The sequence below is a fragment of the Epargyreus clarus genome, unplaced genomic scaffold, assembly GCF_041222505.1.
Source record: "Epargyreus clarus isolate Ecla_fem2 unplaced genomic scaffold, WU_Ecla_fem_2.2 ptg000017l, whole genome shotgun sequence".
NCBI lineage: Eukaryota > Metazoa > Arthropoda > Insecta > Lepidoptera > Hesperiidae > Epargyreus > Epargyreus clarus.
Window position 1 is genome coordinate 5,508,524 of NW_027332225.1, and position 19,671 is coordinate 5,528,194.

Genomic DNA, 19,671 nt, shown 5'->3' on the forward strand with positions numbered 1-19,671 from the left:
CATAGATTAATATACATACAATCATTATTATAAAACATCGAATTCATTCGATTCGGAGTGCCTCGATAATCTGACGATAGTTCTTTACTATCGATAGATCGACAACCTATTAATTTATATTGGTGATGCTATAATTGCTTGTTATTAACTAAATAATATTCAATAGTACTTCAATTTAATATTATTACATTAATATCTACCAGGATATTGTCCCATTTCTAAATATCCGGACCGAATCCTCGAGATCCAAATCTTTCATGCTCGTCCCTATCTTCCCTTTTTTCTTTTTTATTATTTATGTAAGAAATGGAAATATTCATTCTATTCCTTCAGTCCATTGTCAGCTGTTTATTGTCAAAATCCAAATGTCATACGACACGAAATTCAGAATTATTGTTTGTTTTTATTTCAAAATCAAATACTAAGTAACAAATTTAAATCATCTTTTATTAATTTGATTTATTTTGTATAATAATTCATTCGCAATATAATGGACTGCAACTGGCTGAAGACATCCCCTAGGTACTGTAAGGAAAACAATAATATTATAGGAAGTTTCATATACTTTCACCAGCATTCTAGTTAGTTTTTCTCGTTGTCGTTTCACAATATGAAAGTATTGTTTTAAATATTAAATTACCCATCGCAATATATATAGGTGAGTGTTACATATAACTTTATAAAATAAACTTTGTTTTAGCCTCTCAAAAGGAATAACTGTTATAAATCAAATAGATGAAGCCAAATTTGAGCAGTTCTTGAAAAGAATAGTAATAAAGTTAAGGCAACAGAATACTGAAATATTTACAGAAGAAGAAAGAAATAAACTAGAGAAGATTTTTAACATCAGTGAAGAACAACTTTTACTAGCTATAAAAAGTATCATATATGTGTTTAAAAGAATGTTGAAGTACATATTTATGCCAGCGGACTTGAAGAGTGATTTAGTAAATATTGGCTTTAATAACGAAAAGTCTGATTTCTTTGTTAAGGTCTGGTCGACAGAGACAAGCACAACATTAAATGAACTAGCTTCGAAGAAGTTTGAAAAATGTGATGATCATATGAACATATCTTGGAAATTGAATACTGAATTAAGTTCAGAGTACCATAGAAAATGTAAAATACCAAAGGCATATTTGTCTATAGGTGCTGATAAAAAGGAAACTGAAATGGAACTAACCCATAAAGAATTGCATTCAATTTTTCTTCAGTTTGTATCTATTCAAAATGAATTAGATAATATTTTAGTATAGTAACAGTAGAATAAATATTTTTGTTAAAGTGCCTTTACAAGTTATTCTTTAAAGAAAGTCTATTAAACTTGTTTGAATTTAATTGTTTTATTGTTCATGTATTTACTTTTAATTTTCAACCACCTACAAAATAAAGTGAAAGGTTTCATTGCAGAAGTCCATCCTCTGGTTTTCCGCATTATTAATACTGATTTTTAACAGATTATTTTGATAACTCTGTCTCCAAGCTGTGTGTTTTGTTTAACTCATTTAATATGACAAAATATTTTACATGTTTTCCCTAATGCTATTTTAATTACAGAAAGGTATTTAGGGACATGTATTTTTGAAACAATCAGTATTATAAGCATGTTTATTCCATATTGTCATCAACCCTTTACTGTCCCACTGCTGAGCATGAGTCTCCTAAGAGGAGTTAAGGCCATAGTTCACAGCTCTGGCCAACTGGGAACTGGTATACAATATACTACTTTAACTTTTTAACACGCTTACAGGTGAAGCTGATATCACCTTGTATGTATGCTTGTGGGTTTGTGTGTAACTAGCTGAACGGGCTAAGCCGCCGGTCTTCGCTGTCGTCAACGCCGTAGAGATGTTAAAATCGATTTTTATAGTCTTATAATCGATTTTTACAGTAATATTAATTAATCAATTTATATTTCAATATGATAGACCAACTATCTAATAGTATTTAACAGAAAAAATAAACACTGCATCACCAAATTTGTACACGCAGTTAACGAAAGAAGGTGAAGTGGGCTGAATTTCTCAAAAAATCTAAAACAATTCATAGTGCAAAAACGATAACACTTTTACTAAGGTATTTTTTTTTTCAGAGAGGTCAGACCCTCACCTATGTTCTCCCCAAGTTTGTCGTGGTACTTACGGGACACCCTGTATATTGAACTAAAGTGAGCTACTGAGCTAAATAAAAGAGTGATATATATCACTGAGTTCAAATGATATACCTCTCTCCTCTTTTCACTTTAGTGGTATATTTTGTGCACCTCTACAGTTAATTAAATTCAAAGTCCTCACTTGTCAATAACCTACAAAATACAATTCCTAATTCCTACTACAATTCTATAATTTCTATATAGTAGCTTTACTTTTCGATCATTTTTTTAATGAAATTTTCGTTATTTTGTGGTAATTCATAATTTCTAAGGACCATTTACTTTATTCAATGATCCTTTAAAAAAATATATAAGGAGAGACACTTATACTTTTCCAGAATTAATCTAGGACTGCGGAGGCCAGTGTTGCCAACTCTCAAAAATATTTATCCCTAAACTGAAGTCGAAACCCCCTATAATTACATTAATTATTTGAAAATTCCCCTAAAAATATATTACACTTTTTTTTGGGATGCCGTGCCACCTTATGACCCGTTTCCCGTTTTTTTTTTTTTTTTTTTTAGCCCCGCCGTGCCGGCTCAGAACACGTTTGTTTTGGACGCCGTGCAAGCTTATGACACGTTTCCCGTTTTTTTTTTTTTTTTTTTGCTCGCCGCGCCTATACAAAACCCCTAAAAATACCCCTAGACAAATAAAACCCCTAGAAAAATCCCATACCACTCATTTACCCCCTAAATCTGGGGGGAAAACCCCTAAGTTGGCAACCGTGGCGGAGGCACCACAATCGGCAATGTTTGCTACAGTATTTATACAAGTGCCGACGTACACTCGTTAGCGTGATTGAGAATATTAACAACGCCATCTAACATATTTATGTAGAAACTATACATAAAATCGATTCCAGCCCTAGATTCTCATCTTTCAGCCGAACATTTTATTTATTTTGGTCTATCTTTATCCTTTTCTCATTAGACTTATGGTTAACCTAATAAAGTGTGAAAATTATTTAGTATAAAGCCAAATTTTAGTAATATTCCTATTTTTTCAGCACGGCCGCGCTGCAGTCGCGCAATACTACGTTACTATATTCTTGGATACTATACTCTTTTGTCGCACAGAATATTTCACTGCACTTCAGTCCAAACAAATTAAAAAATATATTTAATTTAGAAATTTAATTGATTGAAAATATACATTTCTTTAATTTTTAGTGTGGATTTAATTTATTACATACTATTATATAGTAAAGTTGTAAGTTTATTCTACTCGTCTCGTCATTTATTTTGACAGCAAACATTCCAAACTATAGACAAGCTCAAAATTTAGAGAGTGACGTCATAGACACTACCTACTCATAGTCATACGTCAGAGGTTTTGGCAGCCCGTGGGTGAACTATTTTCTTCATTGTTGACCTTTCCTAAATCTTAGGTGTAAAAATTTCATCGTTAGAAGTATTCCGGACGAATCCTTGTTTCTCAAAACGTTTACTTATTAATCTCGGCGATGGACTCCGAAGATGACACAAAGGATGATGTGGATTCAGGGAATGAGTCCAGTGGAGACGATGTCGACTTTGTAATGGACGAGACACACAGCGCAAGAGAACGGCAAACGGAGCTGGACGAATATCCATACGAGGTGTTATCAACGGAGGAGATCGTCCAACACATGGTTGACTGTATAAAGGAAGTGAACACTGTTGTGGAGGTAAGTATGTTAGTAGTAAACAATGGACTACTCGAATGAGGTTACTCGTACGCTGGTACACTTCACTGGACTCTTTTGTGTTGCATCTGAATCCGTTTTGTTTTGCACGCGATTTCTAATTTCTTGTTAGAATTTGCTATCTATGAATGAATTTCACTATTTTGTATCTGTTTATTAAGAAAAGCTTTATTTTTATGTAGAAGGTAAATATTGTGGAACTATTGTTTTAAACAAAAAGAAAATTAAAAATAAAATGAGTCACTTTGTTCATGACTAATAGTGTAAATTTGGCATTAATGCCAACTAGTGAAAATCTATTGTCACAATAATGATAGTCAAGCCTTTTTACTGAAGGTTAAATGCAAATTCAGTGTGTACCAACTTTGTTACATCTCACCCTTGACTTGTCAATAACTAATAACTGGGTCAGTGTGGTGTTAATGCAACTCATTCTTGTTGTTTATATGTACATTAATTCACATAATTTACACATATTTAGTATGGTATTCTACAGTTTATATATGTAACAATATTGTTATTGTTATATCTCATGTAGGTTATATTGATAACAAAATTATTGTTTGGGCTGTATGTTTCCACTGTACCAGTTCATTATCTTTTTTATCTTGAGATATGATTGTATGTTGCTATTATAAACAACAACCTTATTTTTGTTAGTATTAATGTAGGATTGGAATATTTGGGACTAAATATATGTTGGGACTAAATAATGAAGTTTGTATGTTGTTGTGAATATTCCTAAATTTTAATAAATACTTCATAATTTAATTGTATGTGTCGTCTTAAAATGATTTGTTCATAAAATGTTTAGTACTTGATTAAACCTATGGAAAGCAATAGCTTACTCTTTATTATGATATATCTGTAGTTTCTGCAACTAACCTGTTTATATTCATATGCTAGTTATTTACCATATCAAACTGAGTAGTATTGCTTTTAGGCAAGAGCAGAAATGTCAATCGAATTTCAGAAGTAAACCTTTCCAAATATCTGCACCCTAAAAATGAAGCACACATGCACTGATCTGTTCACTATTAGTGCATGTAAATTAGTGTAATTATTTTGGTAGATTGTTGAATTAATTGTCTATACATTACTCAATCCTAGCTGATAAATAAAATGTAATCCTGTCAAAGTTAAGTAATGTAAAGTGTAATACATTGGTCATCATAATTAAGTATAAAGAATACTTTTTAACATGCTTTTTTATAATATGTTAGTATAACATACATATTTGTCTAATGGCAATAATATTTTTAATTTTAAGTGTAGATTAAAACATTGAGACATATAAAGAACTAGATACAAACAAGAAGACAATATAAAAGTTAACATATATCTTTTTATTTTCAGATACCAGCAACAACAACTCGTATTTTACTAAATCATTTCAAATGGGACAAAGAAAAGCTAATGGAACGGTTCTATGATGGCGATCAGGATCAGTTATTCTCTGAGGCTAGAGTTATAAATCCATTTAGAAAACCAGTCATTCAGAGGCCAAAGGTAATTCTAGTAAGTAATTTGAGTAGTTTTTTGTTTTAACTGTAAGAAATGCCAAATAAATTTTGTGATCTTGTTTTTTATTTGCTTTATTTAACTGATTTATATGTGATGAAGTAAATATAAAAGTCATAATAACTACATCACTAGTTCTGTTTGGTACAACCAATTTTCAAAACAAAACATAAAAGCAGTTACCTTAAGTTATAAATTAAATAGTAAAGTGTAATGTATCACATTTTATATTTTTTTTGTGTTGTATTGATTGTCAATTTAATGATCCGCTTCCGTGAGTCTACTAGACATTTTTTTAGATAAATTTTGCTAGATAATAACACAATAATCTTTCATAAATTTAAAATAAAAAGTACCAAATGAAACCCCCATAAAATTCTCCATTTTTGGTTTAAACTTGATGGCATACAGACATGAATGTGATATTCTGTATATGGATAAAAATAACTTCAAGTATCATTTTACACTTAAGTACTTCCTTGACCACAACTATTTCAAGAACACAATAAAGTAGAAGCTGAGTACTAGTGACTTGTTACTTAATTACAAAGTACTCGTTATATAGACTACTAAAGTAATGCATAACAGATGATTTAATACTTGTGGAAGGGCAAATGTTGCTTATAAATTTTCAAATACATATTCAAATAATTGCAAAATTGTATGTCTTATATCAGGTTGTAACTGTCATTTATATTAAAATTTGTAATATTTGTTTCAGCTGCCTAGACGAATATCAACATCAGGCACAGAAGAATGTGAAATATGCTTCATGGTTTTTCCAACATCGGTAAGTTATTGTCATATTGTGTTATATTGTCATTATTTTTACGTCTCCTCCTAGATTCGCTGAATAACTATTAAAACAATTGAAAAATTAAGAAAAAAAATAAGGACAACAAATTGGAAATGGTCACAGTTAGACATAAAGTCAGTTATAAGATTGGATTCCACATTTTATAGATATTTTTAATAGGGGGCTAAAAATGGGGTACAGATATTCACTTACAAAGAGTTAGAATCTAATCATTTTAGGTGATAAGAAGTTCACCAGTTCATCTAGTAGTGTATATAAATGTAATAACAAAGGAGATGTTTCAAAATGTATGGGCTCCCGGCCACCTTTTGTACACTATACTAAAAACTAAGAAAACATGCAAAGAACAATTCGTAGTGGTTCATTTTCTTCAAATCATGTTCGTTTCATTGTTAAAAAACAATAATTATCACTTAAACTTGCAACACAACAGTGGAAAAACATCATGGCGGTAGTGATTACCGTAATAATGTCATCTGTCATTCTATTTTAACTTACTATATACATTATATACTTTTTAATATATTTTTTACGCGATTGGGCGTAGATATATAAATATTGTATTGTATGTATTGAGAAACAATACCTATATTTGATAAACATTAATTATATTTACTTTTATAAATCTTGACTTAAAACAAACATACCAAAAAATAAGTACTTCTATACCAATTTATTTTAGTTAAAACATTTAAGTGTGTAAATAAAACAACTTTAACTACACATTTAGATAATATTTTATTTATTCTTCACTTAAATACATTATTTATTCATTTTCAATATCTTCCCTTATCAATATTTTCATCCAATCATGTAGCAGGTTCTGTAATATCCTGTGACGAGCTCAGCCCAAACATCAAACAATGATCATAATGTGAGCGTAACTACCTACGAGTACGGTTCGTTGCCCAGCGATGCAGTTGCAATAATAACTGATTATTTTGTCATCCCAAGAATGTCCTTGTCTTGCTATTGTAATTATCTAAAAAAAGAGGAATGTAAAAAGATTAGCTTCCCTAGTTTAAAATTATTAACGATTATTTCACGATTAATACAACTAACTGATGTATATTTTATTACCTGATGATATTGAATCCTTGTCAACACAATCCACAGCGATCGCACGAAATTACAAGAGTCCATAAAACATAAGCTGGGTTAACAAGTAAGGTAGAATCAGTCCAAAATCGTAAGCAGCACAGAGCAGAAACATATTCAGGATTGAAATCGAATCTTCTCACCAGTACATATTTATTCAACGTTTACATTGGAGTCCACTATTATATAATATGTATATATCAACTTTTACACATATCAAATTGACAACTTCTTCTTTTTCAATTTGACATGTCACTTACATCTATAAAACCAGATACTATTTAAAAGGTAGTTTTGCTGTAATTATTATAAATAATTAATTAAATTCAGAAATAATGACGGGATACACAAAACAAAAGCCAGGTTGTAAAGTACTGAGGTAACAATAACTTTACGACAAAAACAGCGAAATACAGAATTACCGACATCCAAAGAGTATAGTAACCTATGTGTGGGGTACACATAGGTTCTCTGACCGACATCGACAGTTTTGAAAACTTGACATTGACAGTAACCCGCCATATTTAATATTTTAATGAGGAATGCTTATTTTAAATATTTTTAAACAGGAATACTTTAGGTTATCAAAATATATGTGTATTTTTCTTCAATTATACAAATTATTCGTGTTTTTTAGATATAGTGTACATGAGATGGCCGAAAATGAAACATCTCCTTTATTTAATTTTATGTAATCTATAAATTGTATTATTCTTTTATTTTTGCAGATGATGACAGGCTTAGAATGCGGACACAGATTTTGTACACAGTGCTGGTGCGAATATCTAACAACGAAAATAATGGAAGAAGGCTTAGTATGTTCTATTACATTTTCAGCATTATCACAATGATGAACATTCTCTCGTACAATTCATGTTTAAAATCAGACGCAACTGCACAACAAGTATTATACTGTTAACGAATATTATGAAATATAAATCCAATGTTTTCTTATACTATACATATTATATGACTTTACAAGTTACATTTCACAAGTACGAACATCCAAATATATTGTGTATTATTGCTGTTCTGAGGTGTTGTTTTTGGTTCTCTAGGTTTTCTCTCAAAATGAGAGTGTATAGTCCTCGTGGAACTGCTAGCCCGCTCTGAAGTTGTTCCGAGCAGGTGTAGTCATAAAATGTGCTATGGCGACGCGATTTCTTTCTATATTCAGAGCGGACTAGCAGTTTTACGCGGACTATAAGAATATAATCGTTATGTGTTGGTGCACGGTAAGTTATTTTACGGTTGTTTGCAGGGACAAACGATAGCGTGCGCGGCTCACGCATGCGACATCCTAGTCGACGACGCGACCGTCATGCGGCTGGTTCGCGACCCGCGCGTCAAACTCAAGTATCAGCACATTATCACCAATAGTTTTGTGGAGGTGAGAATTTGCCTCCTACTTATTTTTGACAAAAAAATGTCTCAAAGGTATGTAAAACTACCAATACGCAGTTGACCATCGCGGTGGGCTATAGCCTAATCCTTCTCATCCTGAGACAAGACCTGTGCCCACTAGCCCAGTAGGACAATAATAGGTATAGGATTCTCCTCTCATGGCTATCGAGAGAAAATATGAAGTATTTGTATGCTGTTCCAATGTGCCTTATATTTATAAGTAATAGAACATTTATTAAGACCCTGATATGAATGCTGTTCATAGCAGATGCAGCAAATATATTTTGTTCTGTTTTAAGATGGTAGATCTCCTAGTGTGTCGATTGCAGCAGTTCTCTTATCACATCCTATTATCTACCTTATTATGTTACTTACCTCTTGGTATTATTGAACCTGTCATTTCGGTGCAGGAATGTTAAAATGTCACACACCATCCTTTAAAGCCTAATTCAGTATAAATATACAATTTCATCGTATTACTATGTGTGCGTGTCAGTGCAACCGGTTGTTGCGCTGGTGCCCGTCGCCGGACTGCAGCAACGCGATCAAGGTGGCGTACGTGGAGGCGGCGCCGGTCACGTGCCGCTGCCAGCACACCTTCTGCTTCGCGTGCGGCGAGAACTGGCACGACCCCGTGCGCTGCTGCCTGCTAAGGAAGTGGATCAAGGTACCGGAACACTATCTATGCTTATATTGCCAAGCTGAACACATTGATTGTTATGGAATATCGCTGTCTCTGCGCTTTTATATTGGACTGTTTTTGAATTAGAAAAAATGTTTAAATTTGAAAGATCTTTTATATTGAGAACGGTTTTCGGCTTCAATTTACGAATATCGTTAATCTGTACAGTGTGCGCATGCGTACATGCGCGATAGTTTGGAAAGCCGATATTATGTCTGGGTATATTTTGGAGACTAATATGTGTATTTCTAAAACTTACTAAAACGGAAGCGACACGCAATTACCATACTTATTCGTTCTCGAATTATTGCCGTACAACTTTAACGCGAAATGAACAGAAAAATTGAGACAGAACATCATATCTGTTCAATACGTACGTACGTACTTTTGACGCTTGTCTTTGAAAAAAATTGTAATCCATAACGTAATATTAACCCCGTACGTCTTCATTTTACATAGAAATGCGACGACGACTCTGAAACATCAAACTGGATAGCGGCGAACACTAAGGAGTGTCCGAAGTGCAACGTGACGATAGAGAAGGACGGCGGCTGTAACCATATGGTGTGCAAGAACCAGAACTGCAAGGCCGACTTCTGCTGGGTGTGCCTTGGGCCATGGGAGCCGCATGGCAGCAGTTGGTATAACTGCAACAGGTATGAACTGTGAACTATTTTTGTTTATGGGTACTACGAAGTTAAAGCCTTGCTTACTTTTCTCATACTTATATCTTATCCGTTCTCATCTCTATTTCACCCCCCCTCACCCTTCCTCACCCGGACATGACGCGAGTGCATAACAAACTTACAACGAATGTTGCATTTTCTTATTTTCCCAAGCCCATGTTGTACGAGGGCGCGTTTTTAAGTTCGCGGAATGAGGGACAAGGAGGGAAAATAAAATGTCAAAATTATTTTTCTTTTCTACATATTCTCCTGCAAGACGAATACATTTTTAAGATCTTTGTATTAACTTATTTAAACCCTCATAAAAAAATGTTTCGTCCTTGTCGGAAAAATTGCGTTCTAACTTCTTCGTCTGTAGAAAATTTATTCCCACGAAGCTCTTTTTTCATTTTTGGAAAGGGATAATAATCGCTGGGAGCCAGGTCTGACCTATAGGGTGGGTGATTTAAAATATCAAAGCTCACCTTATGCAGGGCAGCCAGTGCAATACGGCTTTTGTGTACGGGCGCATTGTCGTGCAACAGCAGGACACCTCTGGCTAATTTTCCCCACCTTTTTTCTTTGATGGCTTCTTTTAACCGCTCCAGGATAGTTGCGTAATATTCTCCGGTTATAGAGACACCTTTATCTTTATAATCTATTAACAAAATTCCTTCTGAATCCCAAAAGACTGTCGCCATGAGTTTTCCGGCCGATTGTGACACCTTAAACTTTTTATGAGGTGCTGTACCCTTTTTATGCCACTGCATGGGGTCTTGTTTAGACTCAGGTTCATAATGGTGAACCCAAGTTTCATCTCCAGTAACAATTCGATTCAGTACAATATCTTTATCTTCTCCACAGAGGTCCAAAAACGCACGGGAACATTCAACGCGCTGTTGTTTTTGAGGCAGCGTGAGCATTTTCGGCACCCACCGCGCGCTGACCTTAGTCATGCCAAGATGGTCATGCAGAAATTTAAAAATGCTTGTATTCGATACTCCAACCATTTCTGCAAGCTGTTCCTTCTTTAGCCGAGCATCTTCCAGTACTAATTTTTCGACTTTCGCCATCGTTTCCGAAGTGGTCACCTCAACAGACCGTCTTGGTCGTGGGTCGTCTTCAAGTGAATCCCTGCCTAGCTTAAAAAGGTTGTTCCACTTGTAAACCATCGTTTTTCCAGGGCAAGGGTCCCCGTAAACCGATGACATCTTTTTCATTATGATTTGCACAGACCTTCCATGCTTGGTAAGGAACTTTATAACGGCGCGATGCTCGATTTTCTCCATACTTCAAATTTTCTTCCGGATTGAGTTGTTTAATTGTCGATAGTTTTAAAACTAATGATGCAATTGTGATAAAACTTTATATTTATACTATTTATGAGTCACTTAACACGTACCACCCTTAACGAGCCCGCTATCCCCCCTCTAACCCCGCCATTCCGCGGACTTAAAAACGCACCCTCGTATATAGACTTATGAATATTGTACAATTTGCATTGCATTGATCATCATCGCATAGTCTATAATATTCCTGTTTTAAAATTTAAACATAGCAGTTATTAAATCTATCATGGTATAGAAATAGATGAGATATAATACCGCCGTGGGTAAATCACGAAGTAACCATCATATTTGTCATATATTGACAATCATTTGGCTTGTCGGATTACAAGCACATCGTATTAGACAGGCCTCATTACCACAGCTTGAATTCAATTCAATTCAGTTTATTTGCAAGAACATAGTGGTATATATGAGTCTTAAAATTAACATATTTTCTATGTCCTACCCATTTGAGTGTGCTTAATGAGGTATTTATGAGGAATTAAAATATTTACAATTAGCATTTATATAACTATAACAATCGAGGTCGAATAATTGTTGTACATAAAATAACAATAAGTAATACATTTTCCTAGTCTTCAAAACAATAGCTAGGACAATAACATAATGCGATTAAAATGTCACATAATTGATTAATAATATTATACACATTCGTTAGTAAGGCAATGTGTGGCAGGTACGACGAGGACGAGGCGAAGGCGGCGCGCGACGCCCAGGAGCGGTCGCGCGCGGCGCTGCAGCGCTACCTGTTCTACTGCAACCGGTACATGAACCACATGCAGTCGCTGCGCTTCGAGTCCAAGCTGTACGCCTCCGTCAAGGAGAAGATGGAGGAGATGCAGCAGCACAACATGAGTTGGATTGAGGTATGTGCACACGTTGTTTATTTCTGTTAGTTGCGAGGTCATCCCTGTGTATCTTGTCTATCAATTTCTATGCATAAAGTTGCAACTTTCCGTCACAGTTTGAATTGAGTGTTGAGTTGACATAATTATTATTTTAAAATATGGGAGTAGCAGACGAGCATGCAATCTACCTGGTATGTGGCTACTGCCGTCCATGGACATTTGTAATCAACCCCAGATAGGATTAGGTATATCTACCTGAGGTCGGCTACAGATGCGCCGCTACTCCTGAGGACTAAGCTGGAACGCTTCGGAAAAGTATGTTTCCCTTAGGTACCACACCCTTAAAACCAGAACACAGCAGCGTTTAACACTGCTGTTATGAAGCAGAAGTAGTTGTAGCGGTGTTGCCGTCGGAGTCGAACAACAAAGAGTTCTACCACCTTCAAAATAGCGAGGTTGTGAAAATGTTAGTTATGAGGTTGTTGTTATGTAAAGGTTTATCGATTTCTGTGCATAAAGGTGCAACTTTCAGTCACAGTTTGAATTGAGTGTTGATTTGACATTTTTATTAGTTTATTTTAAATATAACTTTTATTTTTTTGTACAATTATGTTATCTTATAAAAGCTCCATTCAATGGTTTCTTTGTTCTCACCAAAATTTTTCATTAGTATCTTTTAATTTTACTTTAAACTCTTCTTTGAATGCCGTTCAAGCAGAAACAAAGATCCTTAAGTTCTAGTCTTATATATTTTTTTATGTATCTACCAGGTGCAGTTCCTAAAAAAGGCAGTGGACATCCTGTGTCAGTGCCGACAGACGCTGATGTACACGTACGTGTTCGCGTACTACCTGCGCAAGAACAACCAGTCCGTCATCTTTGAGGCCAACCAGCGCGACCTCGAGTCCGCGACCGAGACGCTCTCGGAGTACCTCGAGCGAGACATCACTAGCGAGAACCTCGCCGACATCAAGCAGAAGGTCCAGGACAAATACAGGTCAGTTGGCTTCAATTAGCAGTGATAGCTATACATATTTATACAAATATCTAGACCAGAGGCCGGGAACGCGGGGCCCGCGAGCGCCCCAGCGCCTTTAAACTATTGTTAATTTAGACAAGAATTTCAAAACGTTAATTCTATTTTTCCTGAAAAAATGCAGATGATATGGCAACCCAAATATCCAATTCAAATAATTTTATATAAAAAATATGTCATTGCTCTTGCCACCATCATACTTACAAACATTCTTCTTTATTTATTTAAGATTAAAAATAACCTTGTTGTTTAATTAAATTTATAAATTTTAATATTAATAAATGAACATGTTATATTTTTTTTTCAAAATGAACTCGTTCGATTCCCGGCTAGGGAAAAAGATATTTTAAAAAACGAATGATGCAGTTTTCGTATTTATCAACATTTGGCCCTGAAGGCCGATTTGAAAAATTCACCCTATATACTTATCGCCGATAAGTTAAAGCTGTTGTAAAGTTTGAATCGTTTTACAGATACTGCGACAGTCGGCGCAAGGTGTTGTTGGAGCACGTGCACGAGGGCTACGAGAAGGACTGCTGGGACTACACAGAGTAAACCCCTTCCTTACCTCCCACACCCCTCCTCACCCGCGCTCGCCCGCGCTCTGCCGCCCCTCACCCGCGCTCCCCCGCGCTCACCCGCGCTCGCCCTCGCCGGCCTCACCCGCCGTCACGACGCGCGAAGGCGACTCCACGTTTAGCGTAACGCCAAAATATTTCACTCAATATTGTACATATTTTTTGAGCCGTGAGCTAAAATTCTTACTAATTTCTCTAATAGATCACTCACACCGGAAGATGATGTAATAATAAATAATTCCTATTTTTTATGTCTCGTCCCTCGTGTCTTGAAATTTGTCTCGACGATCGAAATGCTCTTTTGAATGGAATTAATCGACGAAATCATAAGCCAAATCTGACAATTTGTGCAGCTTTACCTTTCGGTAGTTAATTTACATTTTAGGTAAATATTATTGTTAGTTTGGTACTAGTGTCTACTCCGTTGAGAAATATATTTATGTATTCTGACAAAAATATTTTTATAACAGTAAAGTTTGATGTTAACTATGGCATATCAGTACACATAGGTAAATGATTAAAAACATTATGTATTATGGGTGATATTAAATATATTATGTATACAATAAAACTGATATATTGTTATGTAGTTAAACTGTCTTATGAATTTTATTTTCCAAGGAATAGACACTAGATAATTGTTTGAAGATTTTGTAAAAATTCTAAGAATGTTCTTATTGCAAGCACTTATTGTCATTTGTCATGAATAATTTTGATATTAGTTCTCGTTTTTAAAACCAAGCTCTATGATTAATTTTTAATTTCTATAAAAATATGAAAAGGAAATAATCGTTGGCATAAATATTTTACACATACCGACACCTTAGTATTGTGTACTTGTAGTTTAACATAATTTTGTATACCTTAATGATTTATTTAGATAGTCTTATTACAAGGATAGCAGTATCACACATTATTGGGTCCCTCGGTGGCAGTAGTGTAACAGATAGATGATTGGATTGTATTCGTGAATGTAAAGTAAATAGTAATTGGCTATTTGACGGGTTTTCTTGATGTATTCGAAAATTGTAACTGGTAATTCTATAATAAAAAAATACTTTAAAGGTGATGTACGGCCAATTTTTAGATTAATTTTAAATTTAAGGGAACAGTCGGTCGTGTGACTTATGTTGTGACGTCATTATAATACAAAATAATAATTTTAAAGCAAGCTCGCCTTCAGTGCCTACAACTTCCGTTAATGATTTTTATTGATATTGATATTATAATGTGCTCTGTCATACTCTTAAGTGTAAAAACGAAGACAGTAGCTAGCGTGAATGTGTGAGCAGTTAAACTGCATTTTAATATATCTATGCTTTCGGTTTTTATTAACATAGGTTCCAAATGCGCAGTGGATTTATACACATTGTTTATAGGATACTGACGTCACACCATAATAAATTATAGTCATATTTTCGTTTCGTATAATATTTTGATGTTTCAGAAAATAAATATTTTATGATTATGACACGCAAGAATATATTGCATTTTTTTGCCACAAGCTTCATGTCCTAATACTTCACTTTATTCTTACGACAGTCAAATAGCCAATCTCGTAAACGATATGAACTTTAATAGTGCATCTGTATAATTATGATAATGACATAGGAGTTTAAATAAAAAAATATATAAGGCCAGATCTCCCGTTTTAGTAATAGAGTTCATATTAATTTTGACTGTAACAATTTAGACTTTATTTTAATTAATTAATTTTATTACTTTTCACTTCGTCAAACACAAAGCGTTGAGTACTCACAACTGTTTTATATCATTAAATTTGCAATGCGTCTAGATATATTCATAGTATTTGCAATTACTACTTGGTTTTATGTCGACTTGGCAGCTTATTATGATTTTCACATAGATGTTTGCCAAAAATGTACCGCCAAAAATTAATCCGGTCTAAGAACTTAAAAATAGGTTCTAGTAATTGTAATACACTAATAAATACTTATCTTGTCGCTCCCGTTTATGCATAAACTCAATCGATTTGGTTATACATAATATATTCTCATACACTTTAATAATAGATATGCCCTACAATCCGCACTTTTTTTCTGTTTCTTAATTGCAGTCTTAATATAATTATGTGCTTCATATGTAAGTATGCACTACTTATATTTTATTCAAAGTACTATATGATTTTATAGTGATATTTTAGAAACCAGGAGAAGTGTAAAGTGATTTCTAAGGATTTCAAAGTTGATTCTATTTTCTGTTCTGCATTGGCACTATCGCTCTACCTATTTCTTGCAATCTGTTTGCTACTTCTGCTATTATTGTATATTTTTTTTACATTGTAATAGCGCTATTCTCTCATTAGTTCACAAATTCAAACTGAGTCAGCTGACTCACACGTGATTCACTCTATCGCAGGGAATACCTATTGATTTATATCTATGAGTAAGCTGATTAAAATAATGTGTGTTTGTAGCAACGCTTTCTGTTTGTCAAAACTACTAATGCTCAATGCTCACGTCGTCGCGATAGCGAGCGGCTGAATATTTCGATCCCTCCTACGTATAATATCGTAACTGCAAAATGACAATTTTACAGGAAAGCGTTTCAAAGTTTCGAATATGCTAACATGCGAATAAAATCTGCATTTCTGCAGGTTTCTCTATGAAATTTGGTATATTTTATTTTATACGCTTTATAATGTTACTTGTGTCGATAAAACATTAAAATAAGGCAATTTATGCAATAAAAACGAAAAGGTACTTTTGTTGGTTACGATATTATACGTAGGAGGGGTCGATCTTTCGCGCGTCATCATTTCGCGGCGGCGAGCGCATTGTGCGTTGTATTGTAGCGTCGAATAGGTCCTAGCGTAGTAGTCAATTGAGTTTCCCGATGATGCTTATTTTGATTAATTTAAAATTTTTGTATGTATTACTATGACCTCATTTCGATGTAATGTAAAGTATGTCGTATGTTAAGTTCTTGTAAGCGTGCGCTTTTGCTTGTTTATTTTCATTAAAAAATCTCTAAATCGTAATAGTGGCACAACACAATTAACAAGTAATTACTGTCGGTTAAGAAGAAACGAAGAAGATAATATTTTTACCAAAATACTATTTTTGTTATTAGAATACTGTTTATCACTTTTAAACGTAAGCTAGTTCAGGATCTAGTGTGTTTTATTCTGTGATGGATATATTGATTTGACGCCTCGAAGGCTCGAATAGTTAGCGCCGCGGCGTCGCTACGTGCAGGATTCCGTGGCCGACCTCTTGCTTAATATTCACTGTGAAGATAATTAAATTGTTGTATAAATTCTCTAATATAATTAACGACTGGTCATGTAAAATTATATCGTATAAAGTCTCGTCTCTCTTTTGTAGGATAAGAGATATGTGGCTGAAGTTGTGTTGACGATTCGCTCAAATTGTCCACCATCGAACGATCTACTTAGACGCTACGTACAGGCATGGCACGCTAATGTTATAAGACGACGCGACAAATTCCTATCGAGCAATAATCTTCCAGTATACATCAGGCAATTCGTAGCGTAGCGACTTCTTACATTAGCATGGCGAGCCTGTCTTACCACAATGTTGAACGTCTTCGAATTGTGATTGTCTTTTTGTATAATATTTCTCGTGCTACATATCTCTGTCAGTACGATTAATATTTAATAATCGGTATTAATCGTGCATAATTCGGTTGCACTGCCAGTAATTGTCGTGAGTTGTACTAATTTGAAGCTTGCTGTAAGCGTTCACATAGTGGACTGTGCTAGAGTAGACCGCGCCCGCCCATTGGCGAGGACGATATTCGGTACACACATACATATTGTACATATAGATGCTGTATAAATATTTATATGGTTAACGTATTCACAATTCTAATGTAATGAATGAGAAGCATCTTGTATGTGTGTCTGTATGGACACATTTGTCTTAAGAGTAAGACGGAAATAAAAATAGTAACATCGAGGACGTTTTTTATTTATCGATCGACCGTAGGCTATCTACGGTATGATATGAAACTTCTTATTCTATAAACACCTATTTAGTCCTTAAGTCAACATTGTGGATTAATATTTTCCTTATCCATTTCCCTATCCATATAAGTATGTACCTGTTACATTGCCCATAAAGTGTAGACCCTACAGCAATATGGTTCATTTCAAGGCAATCATTGCAATAATTGTATGCACAAAAGCAATAAAGACTCGTTGCTTATGCCTTGTTGACTTATATTTATAGGATATCTAAAATATGGGCGAATGAGCCTGGAGCTGTTATATCTAATATTTTAGTAATTGATAAGAATATCATATTATAATGCTCTCTGTAATCGTGTCGTCTGTAATAATTGGTTCATAAGTCGGATTTAAACATAAACATTTTCCAACACTTACGCTGTTTGTCCCCCGCCGCCGTTACCGAGCAGATACCGATAATTTATGACGGCGCTGAAGTAGCGTACATACATTTACTATAGCTGCTTGTCCACCGCACGCTGTCACCCGAGCACCGTCATCCCGGCCGCCGATATTTCGAGTAGATCGGCGTGACCGCTAGATCGGCACCGAGATTTTGACGGCCCGATGTGCCGGAAATATAAAACGCATTGGAACTTGTCCATACACTGCCGTCACACGCGTGACAGCGGGAACAAAATAAACCGCCGATTTCAGTCGCGGTGGATAAACTATCGCCGTCACGACATATTAAAATCGGCCCGAAATAATCTCGGTATCGGCTCGGTGACGGTACGGTGGACAAACGACCTTAAGGTCAAAATTAGTGATAAACTTACAAGGTTGTCGCTTTCTACAGGGACGCATTGGCACCTTCACCGACGAGATCTAGTAAAGCCTAGTGGTTGTTGTTGGTGAGTGAAGAACTTTGTTTTATAATGAAGTTGAACTCTACCTAGAGTTGAAATAATTTAAATATTTTGCAGTAAATTCATAGTGTAGTGTGTTATTCTAGTGTTGGAAAACCTGTTTTACAGTTTGTGACAGGGTAGAGTTGTATTTATAACAATTTTGTATTATGGTCAGATTATATTGATAAATATTTGTTTCTACAACTTGAAGAGAAAAAATCTCCCGGTGGCGTTGTAATTCCCATGGATTTTTTCTACTAAATCAGTAGTGTATTATTTAGAAAATCTGTAAATAGATTGAGAATGAATGATTGAGAATTTTAGTTTCATATAAATGTATCTAGACACTGTAGCGCGTCAGATATATACTTACCTCACACCTTTTATCTTAAATTACGCAGTGTCCTAGCCTAGCTACATGTCCCTATAGAATCGTACCTCATTTGTTATATTGTATATTGTTCTCTATTACAGGGCTCAAGTAACAAACAATGTGGAAAATCTATAAAACTCAAATTAAACAAGTGAATAAAGACTAAAGCCAAACTGGTTCTTATATCCACTTGCGCTACTCGCTTTAGTTATTTTTAGTTAAGTTTGTACGTCACCCTCGTGCAGCATTGTAACCAATAACGTTATGTATATAACATTTTATATTATAAATAAAAAACTTAAATAAAAATAGACTTTGATGTTTAATTGCGGTTTATATGTAGGTAGATAGTCTTGTTTAGTTTGGTTTGCAGATTTTATGATTAGGATACCTATTTGAAATGTTCTAAGTAGATAAAATTTAAAAATATAGGTATCTATCAAAAATATTGTCCTTACTAATATTATAAATCCGAAAGTAACTCTGTCTGTCTGGTTGTGTCTTCACGCCGAAACCACTGAACCGATTTTAATGAAATTTTGTACAAAGGGAGTCTGAGACCCGAGAAAGGACATAGAATAGTTTTTATCCCGGATTAATCGGAGAATCGATCTTTTGG

The 19,671-nt window shown here is 34.6% G+C and overlaps 2 protein-coding genes across 5 annotated transcripts; both read left to right on the forward strand.

Moving 5' to 3' along the window:
- Positions 1-315: 315 nt before the first annotated feature.
- LOC140748940 (COMM domain-containing protein 10) lies at positions 316-1,338 on the forward strand. The gene is made up of 2 exons (XM_073081905.1): positions 316-522; positions 701-1,338. The coding sequence occupies exons 1-2, from the start codon at positions 491-493 to the stop codon at positions 1,254-1,256; spliced, it is 588 nt and encodes a 195-aa protein (XP_072938006.1). The 5' UTR covers positions 316-490; the 3' UTR covers positions 1,257-1,338.
- Positions 1,339-3,445: 2,107 nt separating this feature from the next.
- Positions 3,446-19,365, forward strand: ari-1 (E3 ubiquitin-protein ligase ariadne-1). Of its 4 annotated transcripts, none has more exons than XM_073082238.1 (12): positions 3,446-3,821; positions 5,196-5,357; positions 6,082-6,150; positions 8,004-8,090; positions 8,537-8,665; positions 9,176-9,346; positions 9,821-10,017; positions 12,052-12,241; positions 12,994-13,220; positions 13,733-13,810; positions 18,628-18,682; positions 19,154-19,365. In XM_073082238.1, the coding sequence occupies exons 1-11, from the start codon at positions 3,618-3,620 to the stop codon at positions 18,668-18,670; spliced, it is 1,557 nt and encodes a 518-aa protein (XP_072938339.1). In that variant the 5' UTR covers positions 3,446-3,617; the 3' UTR covers positions 18,671-18,682; positions 19,154-19,365. The 4 variants fall into 4 exon arrangements, with proteins under 4 accessions (XP_072938339.1, XP_072938340.1, XP_072938341.1 ...); XM_073082239.1 differs by having other exon boundaries at positions 5,196-5,348; XM_073082240.1 differs by lacking the exons at positions 18,628-18,682; positions 19,154-19,365 and having other exon boundaries at positions 13,733-13,926.
- The last annotated feature ends 306 nt before the right edge of the window (positions 19,366-19,671 follow it).